This window comes from Lepidochelys kempii, chromosome 3, assembly GCF_965140265.1.
Source record: "Lepidochelys kempii isolate rLepKem1 chromosome 3, rLepKem1.hap2, whole genome shotgun sequence".
NCBI lineage: Eukaryota > Metazoa > Chordata > Testudines > Cheloniidae > Lepidochelys > Lepidochelys kempii.
In genome coordinates, this window is record NC_133258.1 from 102,315,244 (window position 1) to 102,331,576 (window position 16,333).

General features: G+C 43.1%; 1 protein-coding gene across 3 annotated transcripts in view; it reads right to left on the reverse strand.

Annotated features, from left to right (window-relative positions):
- LOC140909033 (uncharacterized) overlaps window positions 1–16,333 on the reverse strand; it is a 100,916-nt gene that overhangs the window by 12,282 nt on the left and 72,301 nt on the right. For all 3 annotated transcript variants that reach the window (XM_073337362.1, XM_073337361.1, XM_073337360.1), the window contains exon 3: window positions 3,010–3,085. In XM_073337362.1, coding sequence (XP_073193463.1) covers window positions 3,010–3,085 — 76 coding nt within the window. The remainder of the gene's footprint in view (window positions 1–3,009; window positions 3,086–16,333) is intronic.

A 16,333-nucleotide genomic window follows, 5' to 3' on the forward strand; every position in this document is an offset into this window, starting at 1 on the left:
GCCAATGCTCAAACCACTGAGCTAGCCCTCCCCTCTCCTCCAGTCTAGGAACACCATTGCTGCAAATCCATCCATTATGTCCTGGACATGGACGAGAATCACAGTCCTGTGTAGCAGGAGATGATTAATGGCCCTGCATACTTGCATGACAGTGGCTCCCACAGTTGATTTTCCAACTCCGAAATGATTTCCCACCGACCTGCAGTAATCCGGCAAGTTTCCACAGTTTGATTATCACTTGCCTCTCTACTGTCAGTGCAGCTCGCATTCTAATGTTCCTGTACTGGAGGGGACTTCAGCACGCAGATCCAGGAATGTGGCCTTATGCATCTAAAAGTTGTGCAGCCAGTTCTTGTCATCCCAAACCTGTGTTATGATGCAATTCCACCAGGCACTGCTCATTGCTTGGGCCCAGAAGCAGCGCTCCATAGTTTGCAGCTGCTCTATAAACACTACTAACAACCTTGAATTGGTTCTTGCTATGTCCCACAGCAATCCGCCCTCCAGAAAGTCTTCATGTTCCCTGCAGATCTTCTTGTGGCTCTGCAAATACCAGAGGATCGTGCTGCATCTCATGCAATGCTCATGACAATAGTGCAGAGCTGTGCAGGCTCCATGCATCTGTCAGAGATGGCAGACAGCAACAAGTCCTGGCGGGTTTGTGGGATTCTCAAAATAGGCATGAAAATTATGGATTATAGAGGGCACTCTGGGGTAGAGAAGGTTGCATGCTGGGAACCTGACCCCCTGCTCCCAGTCACGCCTGTGTAACTCATTTCTGCAACACCATGCATTGCCATAACCTCCCAAAAGACAGAGTGCTGGATGGTGGCAAGTTGCATACTGGAATACCTAACAATGGTGCACTGCACTATGCATCGAAACAAGCATTCCTGGTGAGTATTCACAGTGCCAAAGTATGCAAGTGCACAAGCGATATACTAACTGCAGCGGCTTCATGCTGATCAAACTTCCATCAGCAAAAGTTTGTAGTGTAGACGTGCCCAAAAGTAGCAATGGGCAGACATTCTAGTGCAGCCTGGGCACGACCGTTTTGATCATCTCACCTTGCCTAAAGCAGTCCAGAGGAGACAATGGTAGAAACACTGGTGGCTGGCCTGCAGAAGTGTTTCTATTTGTAGCAGTGGTGCAAGACCTCAGATGGGAGAATTCCCTACCATTTTCACAGAGGAGATCGCACAGTCTCCACTTAAAAAGAATGTAGAGAGCATTTACTGCTACAATTGGTTAATGTTCATTACAGCTCCCCCATTTTCATATATACTGAAGAGTAGCAATTGTCCAGCCCCACAGCCAATTAACATATGTCTATAAAAGTGCCACTGGAGGGCTGCAACAAAATAACCCAAGGATCAGGTTAAAACAGCATCTCTTTTCAGGTTGCTTAGGTACAGCCCTTAACAGACAGTCTTGTTTAACAGGTGAATAGAAATTCCCATCAGACAAAGCTGAGATGGTTTCCCAGATAAGACCAATTTCAGAGTAACAGCCGTGTTAGTCTGTATTCGCAAAAAGAAAAGGAGTACTTGTGGCACCTTAGAGACTACACAGCCACAAGTACTCCTTTTCTTTTTGCAGATAAGACCAAGTTGCCTTAAAACAGTTGTGCTCCTCTCTTCACAGCTGGAATCCTTAAAGACCGCCGTTTCTGTAGTGCAAACAGAATGTAAAAAGACAATGCCATAGATCCTGTCTACGCTGGGCTTGGAACCACAGCGGAAAGCAAGAGTTCAAGCTCTAGTTTTCAAACCCCTGGTTCCAAGTCCTAAAGAGTAATCAAAAGCTAATATGTAACTAGAATCAAAGTAGAGTTACATCAGTCCTGTCTTAAGGGACTGGGAACCTTCACTCAGGTGTTAAACGAGACTGCCTGATATTTGTTGCTCTACCCAAGGAAATTACCTGAAAAAAGACACTGCTCAAATAAATTGGTTAGTCGCTAAGGTGCCACAAGTACTCCTTTTCTTTTTGCGAATACAGACTAACACGGCTGCTACTCTGAAAACCGTTTAACTTGTTTTTCAGTTTTCTTAGTTCTAACCCTCTGGCATTTTCACAAGAGTGTGTTGATTGGCTATAGGGCTAGACTTTTGCTATACTTTAATTGATAGGAAAAGGCAAGTGGGTTTTAATAAACTTTAGCTAACTGAAGCGGTGAGTTATTTTTAAGGCCTTATTAAATGGAACCATTGGTGGCTAGAGAACATTTACAAATAAAAAAAAAAGTTTTAACATAGTTGTTCCCTATCCAAACTGTCAGCAAAATCTACTATCTACAGTATCATTACTCTAATCATCACAACAGCTTTCTCCTGTGGACAAGGCCTATGCATATGCCAAGACAACAGGTAGAGAGGACAAGAAATCAAAACAGAAGGTCAGACGGCATAACAGTGACGAGATTGTGAGTTTGGTCTAATAATGATTGGCGTTCAGAGCACACCAACTGCCTGGCTATCTCACTTTATTCAGTTTATACCACCTTCACTTTCTTTCTCTTTTTGAAGCCAGTGGGGCTATTTATGTGCTTAAACCTTAACACAGTACTCAGATGTTTTGCTCAACTGGGGACAGATAGTGTCTAATTTTGACTTTGGATGTGTCCTTATGACTCTTTATAGAAGTTAATGGGAACTGTATTTACACAGTGGCTCAATGGTAGAATTTGGCCCAGAGTTTGTAAAACAGTTTTGCTGTAGTAATTTTGTTTTGCATCATTATGTTATGGCATTATTCCACGGGAATCATTATATATCCAACCACATAATATGCTAAATCCTATTTTCTGGAACATTGTTTTTACCAGCAAACACTATGTGTGTGAGAGGATGTCTGTTACACTTCATTTCTATATTAAAAATAATTGATTTTTGCTTGGCTTTAGTACAAAGTACGTAACCCTTGAAAAGAACTATATCAAAAGGGAAAGCCCTCTTTCTGCAGAATACATCCTTGTGTGTTTACATGTACTTTGAGTTCCATCCTTACCTGAGTCAGCTCTATTCCAGAAGGTTCTTGGATCAGGTTTAGCCAGCAGGTCTCCTTTGCTACAGGACTCCTTCATCTATTAAATGGAAGGAACAAAACAAACTGTAAGAACTTCTTTTATTATTTTCAGTGTTTAAGACTGCGGCTTCCTTTCTGTTCAAAAGAACTCACTCACATGGCAATGCCAGGCTCATTTCCAGCTGTTTATAAAATCATGGGCAAATTTGAGGAGTTGGGTACAACGGTTCTTCAAATTGAAGGAAATGCTTTCTCCTGCTTGGACTTACATTTTCCACTTAAAATGTGCATGTTGGGCTTTACATCCTTCAGCCAGATTCTTAGCCCAGCTCTGCTCCTTTTGCCCTGCTCAGACAGCATAGCATGAAGGAAGTGGAAGCTGCCTGCAGCTTCCCAGCTGGGGGTGTTAGGGAGCTGTAACTGGTTTGCTGATGCCTCCCAACCCAGCTGCTGTGATGAGCTGACCGCCCCTTGTATGTTGACTATACTTGTACACTATAGGCTTAATTTTCTGCTCACTTAAACTGGTGTAAGACAGGAGTAGCTCCCTTAAAGCAAAAGAGTTACAGTGGTGTAAAACAGGCCTAGTAGAGGAAAAGTAAGCCCCATGTAAATTTTCCTTATACATCCATATCTTAACTGGCCTGTGCCATGTCAAAGAATGCATCCTCGATTTGCTACTGCTAAATGAGTCTTTCTTCAGTAGCAGGTCACCAGAAAGGCATTTTCCTTTGTAAGTAACAGGGTTGATTCTCCTCCTGCACCACTTTATAAGGGTATAAATTCTACTGACTTCAGTGATGTTGCTTCTGATTACAACAGTATAAATGGGGAGTCAGACCCAATAGTATTTTACATTTACGTACCTTTCCATTTCAGGGATCCCCTACTATACATACTGAACCATTGAAATGAATCACCCAGCTCTGGGGTGGGAAGAAGCAATCAGGCAGTGAACATGCTGCACAAGTGTGGGAGGAGAGTAAAAATTTTCCAGTGGTTGCAGAACAAACCCTTACAATGAAAGGTGTCATGGGATCTTTAATGTCCACACTGAGCAGACAGTACCTTGTTTTTTAAGGTCTGATCTTAAAAAGGCTCACACAGTAAATGGCTCAATTTATCTACTTTGGAAGGATTAAAGGCCTAATGACTTTGAATCTGAGGTTCCAGTGAGTCTAGTAGCTCTTTCAAATCAGGCATTCTTCAACCAGTAAGCTATTCTTCTCCAGTTTAAGAAATGTTTTCCATCAAATGATTCCCAGTACAAACTTTTCTTTGAAACTTTACCTGCCAGTATATTTACACTGTATTACAAGTACTACAGAAGGCTTTAAAGTTGATTGGTGGAAGATTTCCAAGGTTCTAAAACTAAAGCCCAATACTACACTGAAAGATAGGGTTCTGCTTATTTGATGGGCTATTTCTGAATATTTTTATTCAGGCATTCAAACACCTGATTAATTACATAAAAGATATTTGCATTCAGGGCAGCTACAGCTCTAGTTACTGTATAATCCTGTGATTAAAGTTAGTACCCAGGGTGAATATAGAAAAGAAGAAACATAAGTGGGGGGCAGGGGAGCAGAGAGAGATAATTCTATTTTGCACATTCTGGGCTGAATTACGATCATGTAAGAAAACATGCACGGTGAGACTGCTCCCAAAAACATGCAAAAAACAAAGCTCACAGTACACAAGAACCTCTGCCTCTGAAAAGCATGTCTCTAAGCATGTGCACAACAAGGAATGGAAGTTCATGTCAAGAAATGGAAAGAGATGTATTTTAAAGAATCCTTATTGAGGTTACAGGGACAAACCATCCCGATGTGTAGAAAGAATAGTAAATATGGCAGGCGACCAGCTTGGCTTAACAGTGAAATCCTTGCTGCTCTTAAATACAAAAAAGAAGCCTACAAGAAGTGGAAGATTGGACAAATGACCAGGGAAGAGTATAAAAATATTGCTCGGGCTTGCAGGAGTGAAATCAGGAAGGCCAAATCACACCTGGAGTTGCAGCTAGCAAGAGATGTTAAGAGTAACAAGAAGGGTTTCTTCAGGTATGTTAGCAACAAGAAGAAAGTCAAGGAAAGTGTGGGCCCCTTACTGAATGAGGGAGGCAACCTCATGACAGGTTTCAGAGTAACAGCCGTGTTAGTCTGTATTCGTGCTGGAAATGGCCCAACTTGATGATCACTTTAGATAAGCTATGACCAGCAGGACAGTGGGGTGGGAGGAGGTATTGTTTCATGGTCTCTGTGTGTATATAATGTCTTCTGCAGTTTCCACGGTATGCATCCGATGAAGTGAGCTGTAGCTCACGAAAGCTCATGCTCAAATAAATTGGTTAGTCTCTAAGGTGCCACAAGTACTCCTTTTCTTTTTGCGAACCTCGTGACAGAGGATGTGGAAAAAGCTAATGTACTCAATGCTTTTTTTGCCTCTGTCTTCACGAACAAGGTCAGCTCCCAGACTACTGCACTGGGCAGCACAGCATGGGGAGGAGGTGACCAGCCCTCTGTGGAGAAGTTCGGGACTATTTAGAAAAGCTGGACGAGCACAAGTCCATGGGGCTGGATGCAATGCATCTGAGGTGCTGAGGCAGTTGGCTGATGTGATTGCAGAGCCATTGGTCATTATCTTTGAAAACTCATGGCGATCGGGGGAGGTCCTGGATGACTGGAAAAAGGCTAATGTAGTGCCCATCTTTAAAAAAGGGAAGAAGGAGGATCCTGGGAACTACAGGCCAGTCAGCCTCACTTCAGTCCCTGGAAAAATCATGGAGCAGGTCCTCAAGGAATCAATTCTGAAGCACTTAGAGGAGAGGAAAGTGATCAGGAACAGTCAGCATGGATTCACCAAGGGCAAGTCATGCCTGACTAATCTAATTGCCTTCTATGACAAGATAACTGGCTCTGTGGATAAGGGGAAAGCAGTGGACGTGTTGTTCCTTGACTTTAGCAAAGCTTTTGACACCGTCTCCCACAGTATTCTTGCCAGCAAGTTAAAGAAGTATGGGCTGGATGAATGGACTATAAGGTGGATAGAAAGCTGGCTAGATTGTCGGGCTCAATGGGTAGTGATCAATGGCTCCATGTCTAGTTGGCAGCCGGTGTCAAGTGGAGTACCCCAGGGGTCAGTCCTGGGGCCGGTTTTGTTCAATATCTTCATAAATGATCTGGAGGATGGTGTGGATTGCACCCTCAGCAAGTTTGCAGATGACACGAAACTGGGAGGAGAGGTAGATATGCTGGAGGGCAGGGATAGGATACAGAGGGACCTAGACAAATTGGAGGATTGGGCCAAAAGAAATCTGATGAGGTTCAACAAGGACAAGTGCAGAGTACTGCACTTAGGACGGAAGAATCCAATGCACCGCTACAGACTAGGGACCGAATGGCTCGGCAGCAGTTGTGCAGAAAAGGACCTAGGGGTTACTGTGGACGAGAAGTTGGATATGAGTCAACAGTGTGCCCTTGTTGCCAAGAAGGCCAATGGCATTTTGGGATGTATAAGTAGGGGCATTGCCAGCAGATCAAGGAACGTGATCGTTCCCCTCTATTCGACATTGGTGAGGCCTCATCTGGAGTACTGTGTCCAGTTTTGGGCCCCACACTACAAGAAGGATTGGAAAAATTGGAAAGAGTCCAGCGGAGGGCAACAAAAATGATTAGGGGTCTGGAACACATGACTTATGAGGCGAGGCTGAGGGAACTGGGGATGTTTAGTCTATGGAAGAGAAGAATGAGGGGAGATTTGATAGCTGCTTTCAACTACCTAAAAGGGGGTTCCAAAGAGGATGGCTCTAGACTGTTCTCAGTGGTAGCAGATGACAGAACAAGGAGTAATGGTCTCAAGTTGCAGTGGGGAGATTTAGGTTGGATATTAGGAAAAACTTTTTCACTATGAGGGTGGTGAAACACTGGAATGCATTACCTAGGGAGGTGGTGGAATCTCCTTCCCTAGAAGTTTTTAAGGTCAGGCTTGACAAAGCCCTGGCTGGGATGATTTAGTTGGGGATTGTTCCTGCTTTGAGCAGGGGGTTGGACTAGATGACCTCCTGAGGTCCCTTCTAACCCTGATATTCTATTATTTTATGATTCTATTTATGGATGTGCGTAATGCTTTTAGAGGAGGAGCAAAGGCATTCTGATACACCAGCTGCAAAACCCTTGCACTGTTCCATCCAACAACTGTTTCCTTTCAACTTGCTATCTTGGTTCCCATTCCGTGGAGTTGGAGGCATCACAGTGACAACTCTGCAAAGTCAAGTCAGGAGTTCAGGGAAGTTTCATGGAGCAGAAGCTGCAGGAATAAATACAGCCCTACCAAATTCATGTTGGTAAATTTCACGGTTGTAGGATTTTATAAATAATAAATTTCATGATTTCAGCTCTTTAAATCTGAAATTTCACAGTGTTGTAATTGTAGGGGTCCTGACCCAAAAAAGAATTGTGCGGTGGTCACAAGCTTATAGTAGGGGGGGTTGCGGTACTGCTACCTTTACTTCTGCGCTGCCGCTGCAGTGGTGCTGCCTTCAGAGCTGGGCAGTTAGAGAGCGGTGGCTGCTGGCCAGGAGCCCAGCTCTGAAGGCAGCGCTGCCGCCAGCAGCAGCATAGAAGTAAGGATGCCATGGTATGGTATTGCCATCCTTACTTCCGCGCTGCTGCTTGCAGAGCTGAGCCTTAAGTCAGCAGCCACCACTCTCCAGCCACCCAGCTCTGAAGACAGCAGCGCAGAAGTAAGGGTGGCATGGTATGATATTGCCTCCCTTACTTCTGTACTGCCTTCAGAGCTGGGCAGCCGGAGATTGGTGGCTGTTGGCCAGGCGCCCAGCTCTGAAGGCAGCACAGAAGTAAGGGTGGCAATACTGCAACCCCCCTAAAATAACCTTGCGAACCCCCCGTGCAAATCCCTTTTGGGTCAGGACCCCCTAGTTTGAGAAACATTGGCCTCCCCTGTGAAATCTGTATAGTGTAGGGTAAAAGTACACAAAAGACCAGATTTCACCGGGGGAGACCAGATTTCACGGTCCATGACGCGTTTTTCATGGCCGTGAATTTGCAGGTCCCTAGGAATAAGATATAAAATTATCCAGAACTCCTTGGTGCCTAGATTCTATGATGTTATGGTGGTAGATACACTGGAGCTACATGCAGTAGTGAGAGATAGGCAGCTCACATGTAGAAAGTAATACCCATGAGGAAGCAAAATACATGCTTAGACATGAGAGGCATGGCTTGGGCACGTAGTGAGCTGTGTAGGGTACATACCCCTGTAAAGGGTACATACCCTAATGTTCTAGCGTGTCTGCACTCCACTCACTGACGTGGTGCCTCACTGCCTACACTACCATTTGTACCCACGCCAGCTGGGTGTGCAGTGTCTGTACTTTACATGCCACCATAAGTGTAGACCTGCCTGTAGTGTACCTGAAAGTGGCCTCTGTCAATTTTAATTTACCCTCCCCTTTGCACCTAATGGGTCACTTCAGTACGAGAGATGTAAATCTGGAGTTTGATAGAGTTATATCTGATTTAGGAAGGCCGTGTAGTCTAGTAAATAGCATGCTACCCTAGGACTCAGAACATCTGGGTTCTACGCTTGGCTTGGCTGGTGACCTTGGGCAAGTCACTTCAACTGTCTGTGCCTCAGTTTCCTTGTCTGTAAAATGGGGATAATGATATTGTCCTCCTTTTGTATAGTACATTGAGATCTATGGATGAAAAGGTAGATATTATTATGTATATGGAAATCAGAAATTGGCACAATATCTACACATGCATGGAGTTGAATGTTCTCAGAAAATGTTTGCTTTTCCTGGTACTGTGTAACTATTCTCACTTTCTTAAGTGCTGTGTTAGAGTTGCATGCACCCGTGGCATTGTCTTGCCTGCAATTCAGTGTGTAAAGTGGAGTATAACAACAGTCTTGTTTGCTGCACAGTGTGTATCTTTTGACAGTGCCTGTACCTTTCTTTCCTCTTCTGTACAATGCACTACCAAGGCCTCTCCAGATGTGAGATTCTACCTTTTTCCTGAATAAATGCATCCATTTTTTGAATTGGTAGAATCCCTCCTTTTGGTTGATCCCATCCCACTTCTAGAATATTCACACTTCACAGGAGAGGGACCAAAGAATGAGGAATTTGACCCAGTGTACTGGGACTTTCTGACTATACAAATACAGCAGTGATTTCAGTGCCTTCTGTGTACTGAGAGAGGAATGGAGGTGGAATCTAATTTGACCTCTGTGAAATTGCCATGTAAGTGCTATACAAACCATTTTTCAATCAAGCCCATAAATGGCAATAGTAATATGCTCCATCTTCAATACTGACACATGTGATCACTGCTGAAGTCCAGCTCTTATGCAGGATGCCTGCTACAGTGCCTTACAAATTGTTCTATTGTATGTGAAACATCACTTTCCAGTACAGATTAGGGGGTTCATGAAGTGTTAGAGGGATGAATATTCCATTTAGGGGAACGTGTTCGGCACAGTGTTGATATGAATAAGGAATGATTCTCAGCGTGGGAGAGGAATGAAAGAAAGAGGGAGGCATACTAGCAATCTCAGTGAATACTAATACAATCGCAAGTGTGTTTTATGAACGCTTAGCATGGTCTGGATTGTCATAGAAGGTTTGACGACCATGGAAAGTGTCCAGTTGCAACTGGAAGCTCCCTCAGACCTTCTGAGTTGATAATAAATTGCTTAATAGTTACAGGGTTGGCAATCTGATCCCAGGTTATTTTTCACCTCATTAGAAAATCAGGTTTTATGGAACTCAGAACACCCTGGGTTGCAAACTGTCTAATCTTTCCCCCTACTCAGTGAGTGCTAAACATCTGTAGGAACGGTTGCGCATGCATATAGCCAGGTAACTAAAAATAGTGTTTACTTTTCTGTGTATATCTCTATGAGGATTAGATATAGCCAGAAGAAACTTGGTGGGTGCAACAGAATTTCACTTTGGCCATGTCTATACAGGTAAAATAAAACATGTTTTTTTCAATTGATAGTTCAATTAAGTTAACTCGTTTGAAAATTCCTCTTAATGCTCCTCCAGATGTCTACGCTACAACATGACCAGATCAAACCATCTTTAAAGTGATAAACTGTGTCTACATGGACGTTAAGGCAAATTTTTAATTGAGTTAAATTAACTCACTCAAGCTACATTGATCAAAACCACCCCCTTTTTGGGCTGTGTAAATAAAGCAATCAGAGACTATCTGTCAGGTTTGTCTACACAGGGCAATGGAATGGAATGGCTATTGCAGCATATGCTATTCGGAAGCAGCTCTCCATGTGATTCCAGAATAATTAGCGCACTTCCAAAGCAATGTAATTATTCCAGAATTCCGCACATGGAGAGCAGTTGCAGTCAATTTCCCCATGTAGACAAGCCCAAAGGTACTTATGTGGTCCCCATTATTACCATCATATTTGAGCACTTCACAATCCTTAATGTATTCATCCTCACAAAACCCTTGCCAGGAGGATTTTATAGATGAGGAAGTGAAGCACGGCAAGACTAAGGCTATGTCTTCACTGCCACAGTGGTGTGTTTTTACAGTGGGATAATCATGCTGTAACTCCCCCATCCCAACACACACTTGTTTGGAAGCAAAGGCGTAGCCTAGATGGCTTGCCCTAGGACACGCAGGAAATCTGGGCTGGAGCAGGGACTTGAACCTCGACCTCCCAAGTCCAAAAATAGCACCCTCATCACTTCTGAGTTCATTTGACACCATTCTTTTGGCAGGCTGTTGTCCAAAGGGATGGCTAGAGTTTTTGTTCTGGTTTTAACTCAATTTAATTTAGTGCCAATTAATTCAGGTTAAAAAAACACCTTTGCAAATGCAAATGTCAGATACTTCACTTCAGAACCCAGTTTCAATGGCCTGTTAGACTGAGGATCCACCAGTACCCTAGCTGGCAATATGCACCTTCTTCTTTCTGCAGCCTCAGCATAGGCTGTGTAGCTGAGGAAGAAGGGGTGTGGTTGGAGTGTCCTTGGGCACTGGTGATCCTTGGCTGCCTTAACAGCTTGCACAAGTTAGAGTAGCCCTAAGGCTATCCTAAGTTGCTCCTCTGGACTGGTGCAGTGTACAGTGCCATGAAAATCAGAGACCTACATCTTCCCTTAGCTGCATTGGGTGCCAATTCCTGAGAGGAAGGATGGTCCAGTGACTGGAGTGCTGGCCTGGGACATGGAGACCTGCATTCAATTCCTGTGTGGCCCCAGTCCTCTGTCAAATGGGATAATAGCACTTCCCTGCCTCACGGGGTATTGTACCTTAAATATTGTGAGGTACTCAGATACTACAGTAATAAGAGCCACATAAGTAGGTTCCCCCCCCTCCACCCCGCTCTCCTGCTGGTAATAGCTCACCTTACCTGATCACTCTTGTTACAGTGTGTATGGTAACACCCATTGTTTCATGTTCTCTGTGTATATAAATCTCCCCACTGTATTTTCCACTGAATGCATCCGATGAAGTGAGCTGTAGCTCACGAAAGCTTATGCTCAAATAAATTTGTTAGTCTCTAAGGTGCCACAAGTACTCCTTTTCTTTTTGCGGATACAGACTAACACAGCTGCTACTCTGAAACCTGTCATAAGTAGATAGCTAGAGGATCTTGCCCAATAGGAGCCCTGTAGGGAGTGCTTACAGGACTGAGCACAGAGGATTTTACTATGTTTTAATTTACATTCATGAAATGACTAAATATTTATACACAGGATAATGATTTTTCCTTGCTCAGTTCCTCTCTTTTTCTTCTTTAAAATGCACAACAATTATCCATCTCCACAGTGATACGGAAGAAACAAAGAGGAGTTTTTAATCTTTACTCACAATTTTTTTTGTTTTGCTTTCTTTGAATCAATGAAAGCAAACTCAACTATGTCGCCTCACAAAGGAGACTCCAGCAATTCCTAAGAAAATAAAAATAGGGGATTTTTAGTGTCTGTTTTATTTTATTTATGACCTATTGAACTGAACAATCCATTATAATTATACACTGGCTATTCTATAGGTACTTCAGTTTTTCTGACTCCCAAATAGAAATGTCCTAGCAAGCCAGAAAAGTTGCTATCTCCACAAATATAAAATATGTTGTGGGTGCCTTTCCTTTTTCATATTTTTCCCTTTAAAAATGTTTGCGTCCCAAAAGCCCTACTTTGTGTTTGGACCTTAATGGAGGAACATGCTTATCACAGTGTGTGTTAAACCCTGGATTAGCTCTATTTTCAGATCAACAAGTGTTAGCATAAAGTTCAATTTAGGTAATCAAAGCAAATTGCTTTACATCAATGACCAAGTCTTTCCCCTTTGTGCTGTCCCAATACACTTAAGCTTTGGCAAAGAACACCTTAACTTGTCAAATATTTTTAAATAATGTCCATACAATAGTCAGTTAGACAAGAAAAAAATACAGTCTAAGAGATCATAAAACTTAATGTATCCATTCTCCTCATTTCTTCCACTCAGATGGGGGCAAGAACAAAACAGGGGCACGACCCTGAAAACCCTTCCTCACTGACTACAATGGAACTACTCCCATGAGTAAGGGTCTAGAGGATTAGGCTCTGGAATAAAGACAGCAGTGGAAAACTATGGCCTCTACTGTGCTGGAGATAAAACCATGTTAGTGGACCCATTTCTTAATCAGAGTTTAATAGGCGCTAGTCTATGTTTCTGGATAATTCCGGCCTCACTGCATGGAGACTGCAATGTTTAGGAAATATGGTGAACTGGGATAGAAAGAATCTGAATCGCATGGATTTCCCTACAAACAGCACTTGATTTCAAATGCTGATTTTAGCTTCATTTCAAAGTTTATATATATATATATATATATATAGTATTGTTTTACATTACCTCACTTTTGCTTGTTTTACAGGCAGAGGAAAGCTGAAAGTCTGTCCTCCACAGCACCACAAAACCTGCATTCACCTCATCTTCTTCCCCATGCTTACATCTCTTTCAGGCACATAGCGCTATTCAGCCCCAGATATGCCAGCCTCTATTGGCATATCCCAGGGCTGCTGGATGCCTAGGGCATGGGGAATGGATGAGTCACAGTGCTGCAAAAACGCACCAAATTCCTGCTCTGTGGGGACCTGGAGCTGACCGGAGTCTGTGTTTTACAAGTTTCAGAGTAGCAGTCATGTTAGTCGGTATTCGCAAAAAGAAAAGGAGTACTAGTGGCACCTTAAATTGGTTAGTCTCCAAGGTGCCACTAGTACTCCTAGTGTTTTACAAGAGTGAGAGAGACCTTGAAACAGCTGATCTTCTCTTTAGCTTCCACCATTGACTCTTAGGGAGCCCTGACTAAATTAAAGTTAACACCCCATTGTGGAACCCACAGGGGATGCAGGCATCTCTCTCCTTCACTCCCACCTGCTGGGGGTCCATCTTCCCTCAGACATAACTGCCCTTGTTGGAAAACAGGGCTGCAGTTTGCACCACCTGTACTGAAGGAGGGGAAAAAGAAAAGGAGGACTTGTGGCACCTTAGAGACTAACCAATTTATTTGAGCATAAGCTTTCGTGAGCTACAGCTCACTTCATCGGATGCTGTAGCTGATGAAAGCTTATGCTCAGATTTGTTAGTCTCGAAGATGCCACAAGTCTTCCTTTTCTTTTTGCGAATACAGACTAACACGGCTGCTACTCTGAAACCTGAAGGAGAGGAGGGGGTATAGGCAGGCTCTGAATTTATCTCATGGAATATTACTATACCTATATAACAATACTGGTATAGCTGCTAAAGCTTTCCTCAGTAGACAAGGGATGCAGCAAAGCACTTATACATGTACTTTTAATGGGAATGCTCATATGCTTAAATGCTTAAGTGGCTGTATACTGATAGAGACCTATTCACATGCTTAGAGCTAAGCAAGTGCTAAAGTGGTTTGCTGAACCCAGGCCTGAAAAAAGTGTGAATTGCCCTATTCATCTCAAGGGAACTTAAACTCTGAAGCCTAGTAATCTAATGATGACAATTTTCATGTCAATGTTGTTAATTTTTGCACGGTTGATGATCTTAACAGGAACATCTTGTTAATAGCTGCATATTCTGTTCACTTGAAAGACATAAATAACAAGAGTGTACACAGAATACATTATCAGACCAAATACTATAGCCACTTTCTACTAAAAGGAAAAATGTTCCTCACAAACACAGAAATACATTAGTCTATTAAGGTTAATATCTGTCTTCCCTGCTGAAAACGTCATGCTGTATAGAAATCTACACTATGCAACATGCCACGCACCATGAAAGTCCAGTATTGTTTAGCTCATGTGTTAGCACTGTATACAACAGTTTTACCCTTACTTTTAAGGACAGTAAGAAGCGCCTCAAATATTTATATAAGCCACCGAATTCTGACACTTTGTTTATTCAAAATGTACAGCTTTATTCCTATAGACCATCCTTTCAAGTGAATCGCATGTCAGAATGAGACAGGTATGTACAGATACTAGATATGCGCATGATGTTTGTGGAATGCTGGTCAGAAGTGAAAAGGCAAATAACCTGGATGACTCTTAAATGACTGTAACTAGGCTTTAAAGTTAAAAGTCCAATCAGATAAAATGTGGGCTGGTCACATTACTCTTGATGCTATTGTTCACTATCTCTCAGACTCAAAAGCCTTGTTACACTAGAAAATTGCACCATTCGAACTTGCACCTGTTTCCAGTCTTCCAACTCCACAAACAGCCTGTTTGTGCTCTCCTTAGTTGCCACTTTCTCATGCCAAAATGCCCTTGCCAAAATGCGTACCACATCATCTCATGCCCTATATCAACTTCCTGTCTCAAATTAAGAACGGAAATAGGTTACATTAATGTCAGCATTTGGCACAGATCATTGCTCAAAGTAGGATCCATACGTGGCATAGGGTTGCCAACTTTCTAACCTAACAAAACCGAACAGCCTTGCTCCGCCCCTTCTCTGAGGCCCTGCCCCGTTCATTCCATCCCCCCCTCCCTCCATCGCTCGCTCTCCCACACCCTCACTCAGTCACCCATTTTCAACGGGCCAGGGAGGGTCCCTTTTCGACCAGGTGTTCCGGTTGAAACCCGGTCCAGACACCCCCAGGAGAGAACAGAAAATTGTGAGATCTTTTATAAAAGCTTGTTGTGTTCTGAACTTGATGATCATTATGATATATGCATAGAGACCATGAGTAAGAATGTATGTCTTTGTGTATATAGAACACTGTGTTCATAAACTTCAGCTCCACCTTGCAGCAGGGCAGTGAGCAGGCAGGCGGGGTTGGTTACTTCCCAAGCCAGTTGTTTACATGAAACCAGCTTCAAGTAACTATCCTGTGTCCAGTCCAGGAAAAGATAAGGTTGGACTATTAAAATTAATGGAAAGACATTGAGCCATTTCAAAAGTGAAAAGAACATTTCCCCATCTCAGAAGTCAGGAGATAATTCCCTCACTCTGATTAACCATGAGTCATCATGGACTGGCAGAAAAATAAAAAGGAAAAAGACTTTTAAAAGAAGACTTGGAACTGAGGTTTTTATCCAGAACTGGAGGGACAATCCTGAGACAGGAAGCTATCTGTGAATGCTGGATCCCTCCTATAGCTAGGAAGTAAACTGAGAAACTGTTTTAAGACAATAGGCAACCTGTATTAGAAAAGGGATTTTATCGAAGGCCTGGTCTAGCTCAACCCAGCTGTATCTCTCAGGGATGTGAAAAATCCACACTCCTGAGCAACATAGTTAAGCCAACGTGAACCCTAGTGTAGACAGAATAATTCTGCCATCGGCCTAGCTACCAGCTCTCAGGGCGGTGGAGTACCCGCGCTATGGGAGAGCCCCTCCTGTTGGTGAGGTAGCGTCTACACTGAAGCACTACTGCGTGCAGCTGCAGCACTGCGGCAGTGCCTCTGTAGCATTTCCAATGCAGACAAGCCCTAATATGGAAGTCTAAAGCCTGAGGTTGTATCTTTATGTTTCTTTTCTGAGTAATTTGTAGATGTGTTCTTTCCTTTACTATGTCATCTTTGAACCTGTGTTTTTTTCTGTTAAATAACCTTTTTGTTTATTTTCATCCTAAGCAGGTCTCTGGTGTGCAAAGTGTGTGGATTGTGTGCTCCGAAGTAAGTTGGTATCTGGGAGGCTGGCTTCGCACCTGGGGGGGTGACAAACCAGAAGGGAATGATCCAAGTGTCTGGTCATTAAGAACTCAGGGAGGATGTATTTGGGGAGACTCGGGACTGGAAGTGTTGTTGGTATCATCCTGCAAAGAGTAACTGGGTTGGTGAA